The following is a 22,508-nucleotide window of genomic DNA, read 5'->3' on the forward strand; positions in this document are numbered from 1 at the left end:
AAATCATGAATTTCACAGCAACCTGGATGGAGCTAGAGTCTATAATACTGAGTGACCTCTCACAGAAACAAAGATCTGAATATCACATGTTCTCACTCATATAGTGGACCTTGAACAGCTACCATAATACTTTAAAAAAAAAAAAGGGACTGACAGTGGTGGGAAACTATGGGAGGGTAGGGAGGGAAAGGGAGGTGGGACTAACGGTAGTCAATATCTGTCTGGGGTTGGGGAGACACCCCTTATTAATAAGGGTGCCTGAACAATGCACGTTTGTATACCTAACCCTTAACTGTACCCCACAATTTTATAATAAAAATATGTTTAATAAAAAAAATATAAAAATAAAGTGTAGACCAGATAAAAATTGTAATATTCACCTTTTTTAAGGATATTACTTTTGAAAGATATCATATATAGGCCATCTTAGTGTCAGGGGGCAGGCGAGGAGACCATTGTTTTAAACTATTTATAAATTTTAAATCTTACTACATCAATGTGGCATGGGTCTATAATATAGGTAAAGAGCCAACATATTTAGAAGAAAGAAATTAGTCATTTTATCAAACTTTTATATTATGAGGATAGTTAGATGCGTAATTAATTATCCATTTCCGTTCCCAATATATATACATTAAATGATTTTAATGAAATGTTCTATATAATCATCTGATCAAAGTTTTCAGGCACACAAATTACCAATATGAATAATTATTCAAATAACCAAATTTCTCAACCAAATAAGGAGTCTAGGTAAACCAAGATGAAACAATAGACAGATATTTTAGGATGCTTTATTATTTTTGTAATTATTATTTTCTGCATTTCTGGCTTGATAAATATTAAGACATGACTTAGGTTCTAATTATTCTTTTCCTTTTTTTATCATCCATTTAGCCCACATAAAAATGCTATAATGTTGTATTTTATTCTCAATTTTTCATAATCTCTTTTCTTTACAGCTGAACACTCTCCCATCCCCCTCCTTTCAGCAGTCAGTTTTCTTGATCCTAGTTTAATGTTAAAAAATCCTATATGAATGTAAGACTTCAGAAATATTTGCCTGATTTTATATTTTATTTTATATGAACATTGGGAATCATGCCACAGGTTTTTAGCTAGTAACTAATCATGAATATTCTAGTTTATTGATTCTAAATATTTTACTAACTACTGTCACAGAGTATAATAATCAGAACTTTCTGTTCTTCAAACCCAAGTTTTGAAGATTCTTTACAAGATGGAATCTTCACTCTGTTCAGAGTGTAATCCTTGACTGCTGATGTTCTCATATCTCAGGCCCTGGGACTTCCTTCACTCACTTTCCCAATAACTCTACTAAGCAGTATTCCCTAGTTAAGTTGATTAGGAGATTTATATTCTCAAGTAAATTTACTCCCTACAGTGCATTTTCAGCTGGATCTTCCAGAAGTATGTCCTAAGTGGGAGTTGCATCAATCATTACTTTGACCATAGTCATTTTACCCTACAATAAACAGCAATTCTGACAATTGTATTTTGCTTTTGAATTAAAACATTTATTTCATGTCCTCTGGAGAGACAATTTGTCCTCACATTTTAATTTTATCATATTGTGATGCTCACACATCTGGATAAAGAGAGTATAGGGAGAGACAAGGAGAGAGAGAAAGACAGAGAGAGAAATTTCATTCCAACTAGATGGCATTTAATATTTTTGGAAAGTTTGAAACAGCTTGATGTTTATATCTGCTTATTTCTTTATTCTTTATACAAATCTCTTTACTTCCTGACAACCAAGATTGTATCTTTAAAATGTAAAATTATACCGCATCTGATTTTCACCATGAAAATATCCTTTCATGAATTCATTTTATCTCTGAAAAAAACTCAGCCCCCCTGATTTCAGATAACTTTCCTCAGATCAGGTAATTGGCTAACGATGTAAGACTTTCATCCCCATAACTACCAACACATCTTCATTTTCATCACCATCTTCATCTTGTCAATGTCATCACATTTCTAAGACATTTGAATGTTTGAGCAAAACTTATTTAAATTTCTTATTGACAGGAATGTTATCACCTCTATTAGTTCTCTAATTTAATGTTTATGGACACAAAGAGGAAAATACTATTCTTGTCTAACATAGTACAACATTAAGTCTTAACTGATGTTTAATTCCTTTATTCTACCACTCAGTGTTTATACCATATTGCTAGAGAAACTTATGAAGAAACATTTATAATAACTTAAGTATATAGATGATGATATTGGATAAATTATTTTTTATGATTTGTTTTAATCACAAGATCAACAGGCACTTTGAAAATTAAAGAAATTATTAAATAGTCAGTTGAATCTTTCTAATGAGTCCATGTTTTTGTATATAACAAATTATTAGTTTTGAAAAGGAAATCATATCAAATCAATATCATAGTTGCTGGGAAAGAAAGAGTTAACAGCAGATCTATATATCTCTTTCTTCTTCTTCTTTTTTTTTTTTTTTTTGATTTGGAGTCTCACTCCATTGCCCGGGTACACTCACCACCACCCCAGCATCTGCCTGCTGGGCTCCAGCAATCCTTCCGCCTCAGCCTTCCAAGTAGCTGGAACTACAGGCACATGCTACCATGCTTGGCTAATTTTTTTATTTATTGTAGAGACCAGGACTTGCCAAGTTGCCTGGGCTGGACTCAAACTGACAGCCTCAGGCAATCCACTTGCCTTGGCCTCCCAAATGCTGGGATTACAGGCTGAGTCACAGAGCCCGGCCTATTTCACTTTGGTGATGCCTGGGGTAATTTTGATTAAGATCAGACCTCCCTGTAAATACTCAGATAGAACTTACTAGTTGAAAGAAAACCAAGACTCTAAGGGATCTACAGGTTATATGCTTACATAAGCTTGAAAATGTTTGTAGAAGGGAAAAAACCTAATTTGTGTAGCTTGAAATGTCTTAATTTTAGTACCACTGACATTGTGAGTCTAACAATTTTTTGTTTTGTGTGGCAGTTTTCCAAGAAATAATGCTGAAAAAATTGGCTGTGTACAAAATTATCAACCACTATCCATATCCCATAGCACGTACAAAACTTAACTGAAATAAGTCACAGGCATAAAAATAAAGTTATAAAACCCCAGAAAAAAAAATGTGAAAAAAAGAAAATGTGTGTGACCTTGGGCTAGGGAAAAGCATGGTCCATAAAAGGAAAATAACTGGTAAATTGAATTAATAAAAATTATAAAACATCTACTTTTCAAAAATCATTGTTTTGTGAATGAAAAAACAGCCACATGTTAGGAAAAACATTTGTAAATCACATATCTGAAAAAGAACTTGCATCTAGAATAAATTAAAAATTTGGGCTGGATAAAAAAATTGTGGTACATATACACAATGGAATATTATGCAGCCATAAACAAGGACAAATATATGGACTTTGCAGCAACTTGGATGAATTTGGAGTCAATCATACTCAGTGATTTATCACAGAAACAAAGAACTGAGTTCCATATGTTCTCACTCATAAATGGAACTTGAACAATTATAATGCTATAATAAAGTGATTGGCAGTAGTGGAAAACAGTCAGGAGGGAGGGGTGAGATTGGCAGTTGAGGGAAACTGCTAGAGGAGGGAGAGGCATACCTCATCAACAAGGGTAACTGCATGATTAATGTTTATATGCCTAACCCTAAATTGTACCACACATCTCTATAATAAATAAATAAAATAAAAAAGTTTTTAAAAATTTCAAAATGTAAAAATAATTTTTAAAAACATAAAAATGGGTAGATATTTAATCAACAAACTTACCAAATAAAATATGCAATTGACAAGTAAGTATAAAAAGATGATCAACATCATTAACTGCCAGCAAAGTAAAATCGAAATTACAGTAAGGGATAATTAAACACCCTTCTCCATGTTGAAATTTAAAAAAAAAAAAAAATTACCAGAACAAGTGCTGGCAAAGGTGTAGAGCAACTGGAAACTCTCATACACTGTTAGTAAGAATGCAAAATTGTATAGCCATCAAAGTAAACAGTTTGGCACTTTTAAAAAAAGTTAAACATATGCCCACTTGTAACCCAACGATTACACTCTTAGGTATTTATCCAAGAGAATGATAGCATATACCACACAAAGATTTGTACTGAAATGTTCACAGCAGATTTAGTTATAAAAACAAACAACTAGACATAACTCTAATACCCATCATCAGGTAAATGCATAAATAAGTCGTGGTTTAGCAATGAAATTGAGTATTAGTCAGCAATAAGAAATAAATTATGATAGATTCTTTTGCTGTGCTGTTGAATTCAGTTAGCTAATATTTTGTTGAGGATTTTGGCATCTATGTTCATCAAGGATATTGGCGTGTAGTTTTCTTTTTTTGTTGTTGTGTCCTTGACTGATTTTGGTATCCTAGTAATACTGGTTTCAGTGAAGGATTTATAGAGGAGTCTCTGTTCGATTTTTTTGAAAGACTTTCCATAAGATCGGTACCAGCTTTTCTCTCACATTTGGTGAAATTCGGTTCATTATTTTGATTGTGGTGATGGTTTCAACTTTATATAACTCTTACAAAATATAAAATATTGTATACATGCCAAAGCTTATCACATTGTATTCTATAAATATATGCAGTTCACTGCATACCATACCACAACAAAGCATTTAAAACGTGCATTGGCCCAAAATGAATTATCATAGTTAATAAATACTGTATGTAATAAATTTACATTTCCAATCAATATAGGGTCAATTTAAATCATTAGCTGATATAAGTTTTATTTCTCAAAACCTTTCACTCAACTCCATTTCCTTTTCCACATGCCAAATTTATGCTAAATGATTCTGATCCTGGGGGGAAAAAAAACACACAGGCTCTTCTTCTTTAGTAGCACTAATGTGTGTTTGCACATTTGATGATTCAGCAAGTTTCCAGCTGGGACAGGTACGTCTTCTTTGTCCAGATATTTCATCTATTAACTTGGCTTCAGGAATACGATAGAACTACATATTTTCTTTTTCCCATTCCTTTTGTTTGTGGTTATAATGACTGACATTATAACCACAAACAAACATTAATTTTAATTTTAAAGATCTAATTTTAATTTTAAAGACATTAATTTTAAAGATCTAAGTAGCCTTCAAAGAGAAATCATCACTTCTAATGAACCTTGCAAGATGAATAAGAAATTAATGGTTCAAGAGTGCTGTGATCATATGTATAAAATATGCAAATAAATTAGAGTTATAATTATAACTCTTGTTATAATGTCAATACTGACACCTCTTTGTAAGCACTAAATAAATGCATCTGGTCCCAGTTATTGGAGACTATTGAATATTATATATTATGCCTTATATTTTGCAGCTTTATGATAATTTACGGGCAACATAAAATTCTCACTTAACATTCAGATTTGCAAGCTATTTTTATTTATTACTAAAAGTATGGTTACACTATCATTGAATAATTATTAGAATCTTAGATTATTAAAAATGTTTTTATTGTTTTTAAAAATGTTCTACTCCTAGAGCTCTGTTTTCCATTTCTTCCAACAGCTTCATCTCTTTTTTTTAAGCAGGATTTATTGAGAGGACAGGAAAGTTCCCACAGAGGGAAGAGACCCGAGGAGGTTGCCTAAACAGCTTCATCTTTAAGCATTTTAACTCCCCTCACCCGAAAACAAGATTATTGTTTAGATATTTAAAAGAGCAATACTGAATTGAACCATTTTATTCATTTATGGGAGTCACACTATCAAAATTTGTTTAAGTATAACTACAGAGCAGTCTTCCCAAAGTTTATGAAGCTATAGGGAAAAAATGTTTGCCTAAAAAGTGCCAGTTTGCTTGGTTTTATCAATGCCCTCCTGGACTGGAAAGGAGCTTTCATTTTTTAGTAGTTGAAACTTAAATTCCTTATGGTTAATAATTTGGACAGTTAATAAAGGAAAATGTCCCTTATGCTCTAAACTCTTAAGATTCTCTGTCCACTTGTTTTAAGATACAAATATACTTCTCCTATGACACTTTTACCATATGTACATCACACTCTACTATCAATGAAACTATAAACATTTAGTTTCCAGTAATATGTCTGCTATGTCCACTTCCATAAGTATTGCAGGTTCTTAGAGTTCTACCTGTTGAGGAAATGTATGAATGAACAAACTAGTTCTCTCTCTAGCATCTGAGATTTCTGAGTAAAAAAGAATTTATCCTGGAGGGGCTTGTAGCAGAGGACTTCCTCTCTCTTTAATATAAATATATAAGTCTTAACTGCAAACCTGTTTTAGATTTACGGGAAAATTAAATTACTTTAATGGCAATATATTTTCATATGTTTATTGCTCTCTTTCTTAGTTCTCCCTCCATCTGAAAGCTATTCTCTGTGCCTCGTAGAACCATACTCTCTAACAGGATACCAAGGAGTCTGAAGTAACATGAATGAATTTCATGAATTGAAGCATCCATAATGGTCAGAAACTTGAAATAGTCTTATATAATAATAAGGGTAAATTAAATAAGAAGATGCCAAATGCATCTCTTCTCTCCTAACTTGTCCCTAAAATTGATATCACCCTTTAGTAGAGCTAGTTACAAAGCAATGATTTGCAATGTCTAAGACCATGACTCTGGTTAAAAGAATCTGCATTGAATTTTTGTCAACCCAACGTCACATATAACTTTCTGAATTGTTCTCCAAGTACAGAGGAGAAACTGAAAGTTCATTTCCCAGTATGGTTTGTCAATAAGAGAGGACTTTGGGCAAAATTTAGAAGTTGAAAGAGAAGCAGAGGCTATCTGTGGTCAGTCTAGAGAGCACAGGTGAAATCTATAGTAATTTCTCACTAAGTGTTTGAGAACTACCTACTTTACTGCTAAGACTATTGGCATGCTCTTTTCCAGAAATTACTGAAAATATTTGCCATTTCCCACTAAGCTTTCCTGAACCATTCTTTTCAGGACTTTGACCTGAAATCTTTAGTATTGGTTTTCTCAAACTTCTCCCTGGTTATCAAACTTTTACTCCTCCAATTCTTCAAAAGAAAGTTGAATATCGAAGCATGCTGCTTAAGAAGGTGTTCATTTTGGGCTGAAATAAACCACAAATGATAAACAAGATAGAAAATGGAGTTCCCCCACATGAATCCTTCTTTTCCTCCAAGGACATTTCTGGAACTCCACTGCCTCAGAAAATGAGAATAGAAGAGTCACTGAGACATAGGAGAACTCCTTCCCGCTAATTCCCCTTTGTCAAACAGCTTAATTCTAAAGGATATTATGCAAGTGTAGAGGTCTGCAGGGAATGGCATTTCAGGATATGGACTGTAATCACTTTTCATCTGATCAAAATAAATTATTCAATTGTGTGAAGATATCCCTTAGAGAATAAAAATACCAAAGTATTGGAATAAGGGAATGAAAGCTGGCTATGAAAAAAAGGACACAGGATATTCTGCTAAATTGCATCAGTAAAAAAGAATGAACTATGGATGCTTGCAATAGCAGTGGTGAAACTCAGAAATTACATGTCAAGCAGAAGCAGCCAGGCATAACATTCACACAGTGTGGTTTCTTTTATACAAAATTCCAGAAAAGGCAAAACTGATCTATCATGACTGAAAGAATATCAGTGGATACCTCAATCCAGTGGCAGATGCGGGTGGGAGTGGGAGCAGGAAAATGACTGGAAAGAGGTAAAGGGAATGATTTAGCATGATGTAAATGTTGTTTACTTTTATTGTTACACAGTATGAATATTTATCCAAATGCACTGATTTAAAATTATCATATGCCATTGTATGTAAGATATACTTAAATAAATAGGTGAAAATTGACACAAGCAGAATTGATTAGGAAACTTTTAATATATAAATTGCTTTAAATATGTAGAAAATTCCCCAACATGGATATAAGTAAATTATACCTTGAATGTATTTCATGGGTTGCTATCACTTGTAGATTTCAGACATTATATAAAGCAATATACACAATTAGAACCAAAGTTTGAGTTAAATTGTTTCTACCACAAACAACAACAGATACAGTTTTAAAATAGTATTTTCTTAATCATCGAAACTCTCCAAGTAAAACTCATTCAGTACACTCTAATTTATTTGCATATTTTATACTTATGATCACAGCACTCTTGAACCATTAATTTTTTATTCATCTTGCAAGATTCATTATAAGTGATGATTTCTCTTTGAAGGCTACTTAGATCTTTAAAATTAATCAGATGTTCTACCTATTTTCCAACACAGTCAATTACCTCATATAATAATTATCAGGTTCTGTGTCTCTGACAGTTTTAGCAATGCAAAATACTTACGAGCAGATGCAACGCTTAGCAATTAGCACATATTGAAATAATTATCTAAATATATCTAGCCAAGTTCACTTGTATAAAGCATTCAGAAGATAAAATTATCATTTTTGAGAGGAAATATTTATAGGCAAGTATGAAGTTTAATATTCTGGGTTGAAGAAAGCAATTTACTATGGGAAAGTAGGAAGCTCTCAGAAAGAACACGGGGGGCTGTAGAGAACAGACAGACTTAGTAAACCTAAAATGATATAAATACTTAAGAAGTGAAATGACAGAGATCTCAACTAAGATATGTAATTGAAGACTAATTTTCCCATCCATGTTCCCGTGGCATGCTATTTGCATCCAAATGTCGCCTCATTGTTTTGAAAATAAAATCTTTGAAGCACATCTCTGAGAGCTTCTTTCACCTGCTGGTTCCTTAGTGTATAAATGAAGGGGTTGAGTAAAGGGGCAACAGAGGTGTTGAGCACAGCTACTCCTTTGGTTAAAGTTACCCTTTTCGTTGCTGATGGTTTCATATATATAAAGATACAACTCCCATAAGTAATAGAGACAACAACCATGTGTGAGGAACAGGTGGAAAAGGCCTTTGCTCGTTGTTGAGCAGAAGGGAATCTTAGAATGGTTTTAATGATGTACGTGTAGGAGAGGACCACTAACAACAATGTGATGACAAGTGTCACCACAGCTAAGACAAAAGCCATTAATTCTATGAAATGTGTATCTGTGCAAGAGATCTGCAGAATAGCAGAAGAGTCACATAAGAAGTGATCAATATTTTTGGAAGCACAAAAATCCAGCTGGAGTCCCAAAACCAAAGGGGGAAAAATGATGAGAAATCCAGTCACCCAAGAGCTGAGTACAAGTTGATAGCATACTTTGCTGCTCATAATGATGGGGTAATGTAGCGGTTTGCAGATAGCAGCATAGCGGTCATAGGACATGGCCGCCAGAAGGTAAAACTCAGTAACTCCTAATAAAAGAAAAAAGAATAACTGAGTTGCACAACCATCGTAGGAAATGGTTTTGTCTCCGGTTAGAATGCTTACCAAGAATCGTGGAATACAGACGGTTGTGAATGAAATTTCTAAGAAGGAGAAATTTCGTAGGAAGAAATACATTGGAGTCTTGAGATGGGGAACAAGCAGCGTGAGGAGAATGATGACTAAATTCCCCATTAGGCTCAAAACATAATTAAAAAATAGAAACAGGAAAATCACAATCTGTGGTAGAGGGTCATCTGTCAGTCCAAGCAGAATGAACTCTATCGCCATTGATTGGTTCTTCATTTTTCTTTTGTCCTATCAAATCTGCAGAAAACAAGTACTAACATCACTAGCAAGAAAGTACATTTCTTAATTCTCAGCCACAGAAAGTTTCATATTCAGAAACCTACCTATGTGCAAGTGTTTGGGCAAGTGTTTGGGCAAATCAGTTTAGAGTTCATATCCTCCAATTCATCAGTCGTGTTTAGAAGAATGCTGAGATTCTGCCCTTGACAAGCATTGAAAACGTCCTACTTGTCACTTCACGGAAGGTTTATCACTCATTCAAAATGTTGTTTCATTATTGGGTTAGGGTTAATCTATGATCCATCTTTCAAGCACTTTATCCCAATAAGCTGTTTAAATATTTAACATTTTCAAATATCTTAATTCATCTAATATCTCAAGCAATTCACAGCTTAAGCTATATATTAATTCATCATCAACTTTCATTTTATATTCATTTATCCAAAATGTCTATCCATCATCAAGTTACATTTCATATTTCCTTTACTTACTTTTGATTACTTTTCCTTCAGTTTTTCTAATGCCATCTGCTTGCCTAATTATATACTTTATCAATTGCCTTTAGATTCAACACTTAAGTAACTTTCCAGTAAGTCATTAACAATGCCTCAATCCTGTATGACAGAAGGAAAACAAGCAGAAAACTGGAATTGGTCTTCCTGCTTTCTGTCTTCCTTTTCTCTTTAATTCATAAATGCTATAGAATATTTATGAAATAAAGAGAAAATATATAAATATGGATAAAGTCTCATATTTCTTTCTTGTGCAAATGCTGTGAAAAGTCATACCTTATTATGAAATGCAAAATGACTTTAAATACTCTTTACAGTTTTTGTTACTGCTTAATATTGCAGCTATTTTCCATAGTTACATAAGTTTTTTATTCATTATTTTCTTTACACTAAAAAAAGGCTTCTGTGTGTTAATCAATTTTCAGAATTGCCAGGCATTATTCAGAAGGATTTTCTTTTATTTTCTTGTTTTCCTTTTATAATATACAAGGAAAAAAATCAAATGCCACCTAGTGATTTTTTATTTTTTAATACAATTTTTCAAACATATTTCTTTGCTTTTCTAGATAACTTGATATTCCTTTATTTATATGTATTTTTTAAAAAGTGATTGAATCCCTAGAATCTTTGTCTTAAATATTTCTGATTTTTTTCTAGTCTTAATTTGTATTTATGTAATGAATACTGTGTTAACGCATGTATAGTAATGCTTGCAACATAAAAATGTATCAATTTTTGTTATTTTGTGGGTTTTTCACTACTCTTCAAATATTGCAATAAAATATAGACACACTATATCAATACATATATCACTATAAATAACATGTGTATATTATTAACTGTAATAAATACAAATTTACCCTTTTCATGCATTATCTCTGGAATTTTTATGATTTGGTAGACTAAATATAACTAGCAAAGACACTTTTTTATTTCATCACTGTTCTACCAATCATAATAGCTGCTGACTAACTTTTTCCTCATGATTCATCCAATGCAACTACAAGCTGTATAGATTTTTTAAAATAAATTAGAGGCTCATTTGTTTATAAAAATGCATATGATTACATTTTACATATACCTATATAGTATAAATCTTTACTTCTTTATCAAAAGGAATGCATCAAACAAGATAACTTAAAGATGAACTTAATTCCATTACTAGAACTTACAAAGTTTTGTCTTAACTTCTGCTGCAGAAAAAGAGAAAATTATCTTACCTTACACACAGTATACTGGATTTGTTTTTCTGTTATGGTACCTGATAGGCTACAAAGACTAAATTAAGGGTGGTTATAATCATTTCAAGGCATCATTCAGTTATATTAAATACAAAGTTTCTTGAAAAGTATTCAAATAAAGAAATGTGAGAATTATTTATGTTTTATAATATTTTCCACTTTCACTTAAGTTCATCATATTCGCTACACATCTTAGGATTTATATGCGAACAAATTCCAATGTATCTCTATCATTTGCTCCAGTCTGGTTAAATTTCTAACTGTTTTCATTAATACTTAATCAGATGTGTTATACCAAATATTAAAGCCTAGGAAAAACAGCAGTCTTTAAGTAGAGAAATTTAACAAACTCCTTGATTCTAATTAAGCTACAGTTACCGTTTTATTTTTTTGCTCAATAAAGGCACAAGGGAACCTACTGAAATTACAAAACAAAAGAAGATAGAAAAAAAATTTCCCTAGAGACTGAAATTTAAAAATTTATATATAAAAAAATCCAGGCTGTTTGTTTTTAATATCTAGAATATATGCAACAAAAACATCAATTGTTTTCACAGTCCTGAGACAATGTGAGAAAATCTGCTGGACTAGTTTTCTAAAAATAAATAAATTTTTTAAAAGCCTTTCTGTTGCTTTCACTAACAAAACAAAACAAATTGGAAATTAAAAATAGGTCTGCAACAGGCTTGAATATTGCAAGTAGATTAAGACTTAATATGAGGTTTTTAGTGTGTACTGCTAGGACACTGAGTATTCCAGTGTAATGGGATTGATTATTTTCAAAACTATCCCTTTTATAAATTTGGGGAAGAATATGGTGGCGTATTTGGTTTGTGACATGTAGAGCTATGCAGGATAATTTATATATCTGAAGTACATGAATTGTATTGATACAGAATATCCCCAAAATGAGTAACAAGAATTGGTTACATATATTGTCTTTGTAACCAAGCTCTAAAATGTTACTAAACAAAGTCCCCTATGGGGGACCACAAAACATAACCCAAAACAATTGTCATCTAAAGCAAATCCAAAATGACTAGTTACTAGTGTTTGGACATTTTTTGAAAATGCTAACTGAAATCCATTCTTAAGAAAACCTCAAGTCTGCTGTAGAATTCAAAGAGTAGAAAGACAGTCCAGACCTATTTCTCCTATACAAGAAATACATCAGAATAATTACTTCGGGGCGGGGGGAGTCCTTTCTTACCTAATTTGTCTTTGAAACTTTATTTTAAAAAATCAGTAATCTATATAGATGTGCTTTATCTCAGGACTTTATTCTGTTCCACTGATCAATTTGTCTTCTTTAGCACAACACTACACAGTAATTTTACAAGTATTGAAATCATTTAGTTTTAGTGTTCTAACTTTGTCCTTTTTTCCCAGAGAGGTTTGGCAAATTCAGGTCTTTGAATTTCCACAGAAATTTAAGGATCAATCTGTCAATTTCTACCCAAAAAAGGAAGAAAAAGAAAAAGTAGTTTTTATCGATGTTGCATTGAATCTGTAAACCAATTTCAGAAGAATGAACATCTGGAAAGTATTTAGTCTTTTGACTCATGAACACATTGTATCTCTTCATTTTTTCTTAATTTCTTTCAGCAATGTTGTATAGTTTCCAGAGTATGCATCCTACAAATCTTTTGTCAAATTTGTCAATAAGTATATCACATTCTTAAATTTAAAATAATTTTTTAAATTTTAATTTATGGTTTGCAGAAATATGATTAATTTTTGTATTCATACTATATCATACTATATCATACAAACGTTATTAATTTATTTACTAATTCCAATAACAATTTGTAGATTTCATTGGATCGTCTACTTTGATGATGATGATGTTGCCTACAAATATAAACAGTTTTATTGCTCCTTTTCAAATCTGATGTCTTTTGTTCTTTTTTTTGTAGATGTATTTCATTGGCTAGAACTTCCAGTATTATATAGAATCAAGTGGGGAGAGTGAATATTTTTGTTTTTTTCCTGATCTTAGCAGGAAAGCATTCAGGTTTTAAAACTTCAGTATTATGTTATCTGTAGATTATTATTAGATGCCATTCATCAAGGTGAGTTCCTTTCTATGCCTAGCATGCTCAGAGTTTTTTTCAGCAATGAATATAGAATTTTATCAAATTATTTATCTATGACTGTTTAAATGACTTTTTAGTTTGTTAGCATAGTATAGTATATCAATTTTTCTAAGGTAAACTAACAATGCATTCCTGAAACAAACCTTATTTTGGTCATTATCTATTGTCATATTTTTATAACATATAACATTAGAATTATACAACATACAAGGGGGGGACTCAAAAATGGAATTTATTTATAAAAAGTTGTGAATTTATTCTTGCTTGTTTAAACTTCAGTCACCTTCAAAGTACTCTCCATTCCAAACACCTATCCAGATGCTTTTTCCACTGCTCAAAAAAGTTTTTGAACACACCAATTTTGATGACTTTTAGTCCTTCTGTCATTTTTGGTTTCTTCTATTTTACATCGGCAAGATGTTTCCTTTTGAGAACTTTTTCACTTGAAAAAACAACAAAAAATCTCTCAGGGTGAGATCAGGTGAATAGGGAGGGTATGATAAGGGGAGGTCATAACTTTTTGGGTCAAAAACTGCTGAACACTGAGTGTGGGGTGGGCAGGGGAACACCTAAACCACCTATCATGGAATGAGCAAACACACAGAAAGAATCTAAAAAACAACTCACTGAGGCCAAACACAGCCTCTCACAACAACACAAGTTGGTGTACTGATCCCAGTGGGTTCCTAGAACACTTACCTATTGGGAGAAACCTATACTACAAGGAGCCTGCTCTCTAAATTATAATTCTGGGGTCTTTGGGGGTGCCCCTCATATAATCAACTTGACAAGAATCAATGGATTATATGTGATATAATATATATGTATATATAATATATAGTCACATGTAAGCAACTTGGCAAGACTCACTCAATGTTGTTAGGATTGCATGCTATATAATTCTAATACAACTATTAGATTTTCTGACGATATTCATGAGGAATATTTTCTGTGGTTGTATTTTTTTAAATGACTTTGTCTTCAATTTTTGGAAGAATTTTCATATAATTGATATTCTTTTAAATGTGTGGCAAAATTCACCAGTGAAGTTATGTAGTCCTATATGTACATTTTTTTTCCTGTGTGAAGGATTTGGGACACAAATCAATTACTAATATATATTACACTATTCATCTTATGTATTTCTTCTTATCTGACCTTTGGCAGTTTGAGATTTCTGAGGACTTTGTTTATTTCATCTAAATCACCTATTTTTCAGCATAAAGTTGTTTAATAGCTGTAGGTTATGTAGTGATGCCATCTTTCTCAATTCTAAAATCAGTAATTTGAGCCTTTTCATTTTTCCCTAATCATTCTAACTAGACATATATTAATTATATTTATCTTCAAAGAATTGCCATTTGCCTTCATTGCTTTTTTCTGCTGTTTACTGTTTTTATTTTGTTGTTTGTTTCTGTCCCATAGAATTCTACTCTGGTGACTCAATGGATACTGGACAGTCTTTTCAGCTAGCAGCGCTGAAACAAGTAGATATTCATATGACATAAAATGATCATCAATTTGTGCCTCAAAAGATAAAATTAAATCTAAGTGACTCATAGACATAGATGTAAAACTTTAAACTACAAATTTCTAGAAGAACGCATGAGAGAAAAATCTTTGTGTACTTGGCCTAGGCAAATACATTTTTGGTTTAACATCAAAAGAATGATACTCTTAAAACATGATACATGAAAATGTATTGATATTAATCAAAAAAGCTTCTGCTTTACAAAATACACTGCAATAAAAATGAAAAGGCCAATTAAAAATGGGAGAAAATTTTGCCAACTATGTATCTAATAAAAAATGTGTATGTATAATATATAAAAAACTCAATTCTCAATGATAAGACAGCAAAAAACTTAAAAAGTGGATAAAACTGTAAACTTCACCAAAAAATATCTAGTTAGTGAATAAGAACTTGAAAGGAAGTTCAATATTATTAGTCATTAAGCTAGAGCAAATGTAAAAATGCGGAGGGAGTGAAATACTCATACATTGCCAGTGTGATTGTAAAACGTTAAGCCTCTTTGGAAGAGGCTGTTACCTGTTTTTTGTAAAGGTAAACATGAAACTGCCACACAATACAGCTATTGGTCTTCCAAGTGTTTATTCAAGGGATATACAAACATCTATGCAGACAAAACCTTATAAATGAAAGTTTATAGTAGCTAAATCAATAATATCTCTAAACTAGAAACAACCCCAGTGAATAAACAAAATGTGAATCATGGTATGTCCAAACTAACTCAACTTTATGAAGGGGAGCTAACAATAACCTACAGTTAATAGTAGTATAAATTAAAGATCTATTGACACATATAACAGTATGGAAAATCTTGAAATATTCATGCAGATTAAAAGAAGCCAGATGTAATAGAGTACATCTATGATTCCATTTACATAACTACTTGTACAATCACTAAAATCTTAGCTTTAATACCAAGGGCATGTGTGTATGTGAGCATATGTTTGTTATAAACATATGACCAATTTCTATTTTCTTCAGTGTTTTCTATTTGTCAGAAGTGGAATTCATAGATTTTTAGGGCTCTTTTCACCCTCTAAGGGAATAAATATATGAGTTTTTTGGGGTCTATTAATATGCTATATAGCAGTAATGATCATATTAATAGTAAATCAACTTTGTATTCCCGGGATATGTCCCCATTCGTCTTATTTTATGCAATGTGTTCTTGAAATTTTTTACTAAAATTTTATTTAGAATTTTTCCATGCCTACCCACATTGCATATTGATCTCTATTTTTTTGTACTGTCTTAATCAGTTTACAAGTCATTGATATGCCCATTTTAAAAATAGCTATTTGGGGTCAATTTTAATGCTTTTGAACCATCATTTTTTATTTTATTAGTTTAATACTTTTCTTTTGCATTGTTGTGCATACTGTTTCTACATATCTTTCAAACTCTTCCTGACACTATTATTGTTTTATATCATTAATGTTAACTCAATATTAATTTAATTTATTAATTATTTTATTGCCTTTTCTGCACATCTGTGTTTCCTTCTAACTGACATTTTTCTTTAATGACAGGAATGTTGTTAACACATATTTAGCTACATATCTTTATGTTACTTTATTTGATGATGAATCATTTACTTGAATATTGAAATCTAGATCTTCGGTTATTTTGCTTCAAGTCACTCACTGTGTCATTCACTTTTCTGTTTAAAATTTTGCTCTCAATCTTACTGTTCTCAATGAGGATTTTTTTTTTTTTTTGCCTAATATCCCCATATATTGTGTTAAAAGCAGTTTTACTATTATCTTTTTAGGTGTAGTTTGAACTAATGTTATTACATATGTGGTCAAAAATATTTAATAAGTTTTGTAATTTCTTTTTTTTTCAAATCTCTTATTCATTTCTTAATTGCTCCTTCAGCTAAGGTTTTTACCCAATTTTCTCTCTTCTCTCCTTCCTGGGACTGATGTTTCATATTTGTTTAATTTCTGTGTTATGTTTCACACATCTCTTCTGCTGTTTTATGTATGTCCCATGTGTTTTGTTTTTTAAAAAATTCTGAATTCTGGTCGGGCACAGTGGCTCAAGCCTGTAATCCCAGGACTTTGAGAGGCCAAGACAAGAGGACTGCCTGAGTCCACAGGTTCAAGACTAGCCTGGGTAACATGATGAAACCTTGTCTGTATAATATATCAAAAAAATTAGCCTGATGTAGTAGTGCACGCCTGTAGTTCTAGCTACTTGGAAGGCTGAGGTGGAAGGATCTCCTGAGCCCAGCAGGTCGAAGCTGTGGTGGCCTTGAGTGTGCTACTGCACTCCAGCCTGGGTCATGGAGTGAGACTCCAACTCAAAAACATATATATATATGCATATTTCTTCTTCACAATTTTCTAATATATGTATTAACTACTGATCCTCTGTTCTACTTTATCATTAGACATGTATCCTTTGAATTCTCGATACCACTTATTAATTTTCGGCTTTTTAATGATGATATTAAAAGTTCCAATTATTTTATAGACTATGTATGCTAAATATATGGAGATCTTCTTGAGTCTCTTTCTCTTTCTGTTATTTTCATGATGGTTGATATATCAACTCTCCTTCTGGTATACTTATGAATTTTTTAGCGAATTTCATGTTTTAGAGCAGCTTTAGCTCAAAATTTCTAATTTGAAAGGAAGAAAAAGAACCCCTACTCCCACCCATGTGCAGTTTTCCTCATTATCAATATTCCCCACCAGAGCAATTTTGCATTTGCTACAATTGATAAATCTACACTGATTTATCGTTATCACCCAAAGGTCATAGTTTACATTAGGTTTCAATCATGTTGTTATACATTTTATGGGTATGGAAAATGTTTATAATGATGTGTATCCACCATATAATATCATAAAGAGTAGTTTCAATGTTCTAAATCCTCTGTGATTCATTTATTCTTCTCTCTCCCATAATCCCTGGCAAATTCTGCTTTTTTGTTTTTTACTGTCTGCATAGTTTTGATGTTTTCATAATGTCATATAATTAGAATTATACAGTATTTGGCCTTTTCAGATTGGCTTATGTTACTAAGTCATATGCATTAACATTTCCACTATGTCCTTCATGGCATGATAGCTCATTTATTTTTAGCATTGAAAAATATTCTGTTGCCTTAATGTACCATAGTTTATGTATCCTTTCACTTACTGAAGGAAATCTTGGTTGCATTCACATTTTGGCAATTATAAAATTGCTGTAAATTTTTATTGTAACTAAATAGAATTTTGTACTGTATACTGAAGGCTGTGTATGTAAATATTTGATGATCTGCATAATGGTTTACTCTAGCACACAAGGTAGGTAGCCTTGGTCAAAACAATAGATAGGATTATTCAAGTCTGTATTCCATGCTTTTTGAGAAATAATAACTTCATTGTGCTTATTCAGAAGCTATAAGATTCCACTAGTCTTCATTAACAGTCTGGGTGTTTAACCAGTCTTTTCTACTTTGGCTGTATTGATAGATGTGAATTCCAGTTTGTTTCTCCCTAGCTTCATGACAAAGAAGAAAGTAATGATACACTATGTTCTGCCTGGACAATTACCACTCACTGTATAAGAAAGGGGAAAAGGCTCTAGGAGAAAAATTGTGGCGTGTACAGGATGCTCTTATTAAGTATCCTTCCCTCTAAGACCTTGGCTACTATTTTTGGTTTATACTGACATCAAGCAGAAGTAGTTTTGTTGTTGTTTGGTTGGTTGGTTGGTAGGTGGGTTTTGTTTTTGTTTTGTGTGGAGGGTGGTGGTTGTTTTTCAATGTACTTTTCTATTTTGAAAATAATTGCCCAGTTTCTACTATTGTAAATATCCTGTGTTACTATTGTACAATTGTCAAATGCAAAAAAAAACCTTACAAACATAAAATAAACAACAAAGCCATTGGTACATTGCCATTAACTAAAGTCTTGAATTTATTTGTATAACATTAGTTTTCTCACTAATTTCCTTTTTTCTATTACAGGATCCAGTCCAAGTTACCACTTTGCATTAGCTCATGAAGGTCTTCTTAGCTTCCCCTAGTGTGGGATAATTTTCAGTCTTTTCTTGTTTTTCATAATCTTGTCAGTTTCAAAGAGTACTTGCCAAGTATTTTATAAGATGTTCTTTAATTTGAATATGTCCCCCATTTTTAAATTATCAGATTAGTGCTATGTATTTTGGGGATGAAGGGTGAAACACTAATAATAATTAATTATGAATAATAATTATAATGTATTAATTATAAACAATTATTTATTAATATAAATAATTATTATTTCCAGAATTATGTCTTTCATGCAAATTACCTAGCAGTGCATATAATTTAGTAGGTAGTTAACAAGATATAGGTCTCATTTTTCATACCACAGTTGTCCAGGCTATCTCACCTGAGCAGAAAAGCTAAAGGCATTCCAGGATAAAGCATTTTGCCAGTGAATCCAAAGGAGTTGAGAGAGATATGAAAACATCAATTAAATATTGTACTTTATTATTTATATTAAAAATAAACCAATATAATACATTATCTTTCAATCATAATTGAAATTACTTGTAAACTACTAGTTTCTATAAAAAATACTTTAAAATGACAATCATATATTTTAATATACATTTTCAAAGATGAATACCAACATTAATGACTAAACTCTATTGCAATTTTCTTTTAATTTCTTTAAATGAAATATATACCGATAAATTAGTAGTATGACAAAATATAAGTAAACATTAGTTTTAAGTTTGTTATAACTGATTGCAAATAAAACAAAGCATAATGATCTTTCCATTTTGTGGTATAGCAAGAGTAATTTAAATAAAACAATATTATATATCTTAACTAACTTGATCTTCATAGACAAAACAGACATGTTGAAAAACAGCTCAGTTTCTTTCAGATGTCTAGATATAAAGGAAGTAAGATTTTTTAAATATCTCTGATGAAGAACAGAAAGAAATTTAGCTTATTTAGCCCAAAGGTTTTTGTGAAATAAAGTTTAAACAGAGTTAAGGGTAAATATTAAAAAGAACAAAAAAGAAGGAAACTACTGAATATACTGAAAGCTACTACTGAATACACTGATATTATTTGAGACTCTTATTCATTTTCTTTTTATAATGCAATAGAATGTTCATTTCTTTGTAAAAGAGATAACTCTGTATATCAAATTCATGAAGGCTTTTTTCACTTGGTTTCTTAAGGTATAGATAAAAGGGTTCAAAAGTGGAACAACAGAGGTATTGATCACCGAAATTCCCTCTGTAAAAGATATTTTTGTTTGACTGATGGTTTAACATGCATGAGGATATAGCTGCCATAAGAAATGGATGTCACAATCATGTGAGAAGAGCATGTAGAAAAAGCTTTTTTTCTCTGGCTAGTTGAAGGAATTCTTAGAATCGTCAGGGCAATGTAGGTATATGATATTATCACCATTATCAATGTGACCAAGAGTGTCACCAAAGCCAGGACAAATCCCATCCTTTCGAGGAGCTGTCTGTCTGTGCGGGAGATTTGCAGGAGGGGGATAGTGTCACAGTAAAAATGATCAACAATGTTGGAGGCACAGAAGTCAAGATTGAGGCCTAAAGGAGTGGTGGAAAGATGACAAAGAACCCAGCAAGCCAACACCTGAGGACAAGCTGCATGCAGATTCTGCTGTTCATGATAATTGTGTAATGCAGGGGCTTACAGATAACAACATAACGGTCCTAGGACATAGCTGCCAGTAAGTAAAATTCAGATGCTCCAAGAAGGAAGTATCACTTGAGTGATACAATCATTATAGGAAATGGTTTTATCCCAGTTGCCATAATAACTAGCAACATAGGGATGCATGCAGTAGTATAGGACATTTCTAGGAAGGAAAAGTTCTGAAGGAAAAAAATGCATGCTGTCTTAAGGTGAGAATCCACCAGGGTGAGTGTGATGATTATCAGATTTCCATTGATGCTAAGCAAATAGGTGAGAAGCAGGAAAATAAACAGCACAACTTTCAGTTCTGGGTCATCAGTGATACCTGCTACGATGAACACTGTCACTGTGGTATGGTTTACCATTATGGTCCTCTGAATGTTACCAGGTCTGAATAAAATAATCAAAATCATGATCATCATCATCTCTATGGATAAATAACAATGATAATTAGTGTGTAAGCTAAAGTTAGCAAAGTGATGTTTCAGATAGAGCACTACTTTATTCATTCATATTTTAAAGATTGTTATGGCAGGAAGAGTAATAGCTTGTACTTCCAGAGGATCTGGATAGAGGATTAAAATTTTGCTTTCAGAGAATGATCTATATAATGGTAGTAATTGTGCATTGGTTTATGTGCATACATTAGAGAAAAATTAAAGAAACATAAAGAACAGGAAACAATAATTATTTTCTCTTGATTATATGTAAGAGTTTGGGTGGCATGCCATTTCCTGTTCAATTAAGTAAGTTTAATTAAAGAAAATTAAAAATTTTGCATACAAAACCCAAAATTATTAGAAGTACAGTAGGTCCCCTCCTTTAGAACCTTCAAGTTGCGAACTTTCAAAGATGTGAACACACATTCATATGTCCAGTCACATAAGTCAGTTCATGTGACTGTCGTACATTGTATGTGTGTACCTACTCTATAAGTAGTTGTACTTGTGTGTACTTTCCTGTACAGTACTGGATAGAGTACAATAGTTCAGTATCTTTATATCAAGCCTAGGATGTCCAGAAGCAAGTGTAAAAACAGTAGTGATGTAGCTGGTACAATACTGCATAGCCAATTGTGCTAGTTGGGTAACTAGGCTCACTTTGTTGGACTTAAAGGACAAATTGGACTTATGAATGTGCTCTCGGAATGGAACTTGTTTGTATGTAAGGGACTTACTGTACATCAGTTCACATTTTTCATTTAACACACACAAAACCTAATCATCATCAATAACAAGGGCTAGTCTGCCTTTGCCATTTTACTCAACTAATCTAACTCAAATGCCTGCTTCTTGTCTCATTTATATTTGTCATTTGTGTGACTAATGAGATTCAATTTCAGATAAGTGAAATAAAACATAAGAAATAATATTTTTGCTATTCTTCTTAGTTCTTCCATCCCTTCAATCTCTGTTGTTACTCCATCGTACCCACATTGTATCCTACTACCAAATCAGCAGACACAGTCTAATAAAGTTGGTGCATATAGCAAGCTACTACAGTTTTCCTCTGAGGTTATGGTTTTAGAGGGGGTCAATTAAAATGAAAAGTAAGATATAGGAATATAGAAGAAGAGAGAAATATGTCAATATGGGTTTAGGAAATTGTATGTGGTGGGAGAAGTAAAAACAAAACTGTATGGAAACCTAGAGATATAAAAAGGACTTTGGAGACAGGACAATGGGCTGAAGGAAGACATTAAAAGGAGATTAAAAATATATACATTTTTAAAAATTATAAGGAAAAATATTCATAAATTAAATTTATTTCCATCTGCTTCTACTCTTTATACTTACACTTTTTCTCTTTGTCTATAACAGAGATTGAAAACATG

General features: G+C 32.1%; 1 protein-coding gene across 1 annotated transcript; it reads right to left on the reverse strand.

Annotated features, from left to right (window-relative positions):
* Positions 1-8,663: 8,663 nt before the first annotated feature.
* Positions 8,664-9,620, reverse strand: LOC103266366 (olfactory receptor 6C6-like). Its single transcript, XM_008063969.1, has one exon. It carries the CDS (start codon positions 9,618-9,620, stop codon positions 8,664-8,666), a length of 957 nt encoding a protein of 318 aa, XP_008062160.1.
* Between the last annotated feature and the right edge of the window lie 12,888 nt (positions 9,621-22,508).

This window comes from Carlito syrichta, unplaced genomic scaffold (genome assembly GCF_000164805.1).
Source record: "Carlito syrichta isolate Samal-C Ts95f unplaced genomic scaffold, Tarsius_syrichta-2.0.1 Scaffold307161, whole genome shotgun sequence".
In the NCBI taxonomy this organism is placed as follows: Eukaryota; Metazoa; Chordata; class Mammalia; order Primates; family Tarsiidae; genus Carlito; species Carlito syrichta.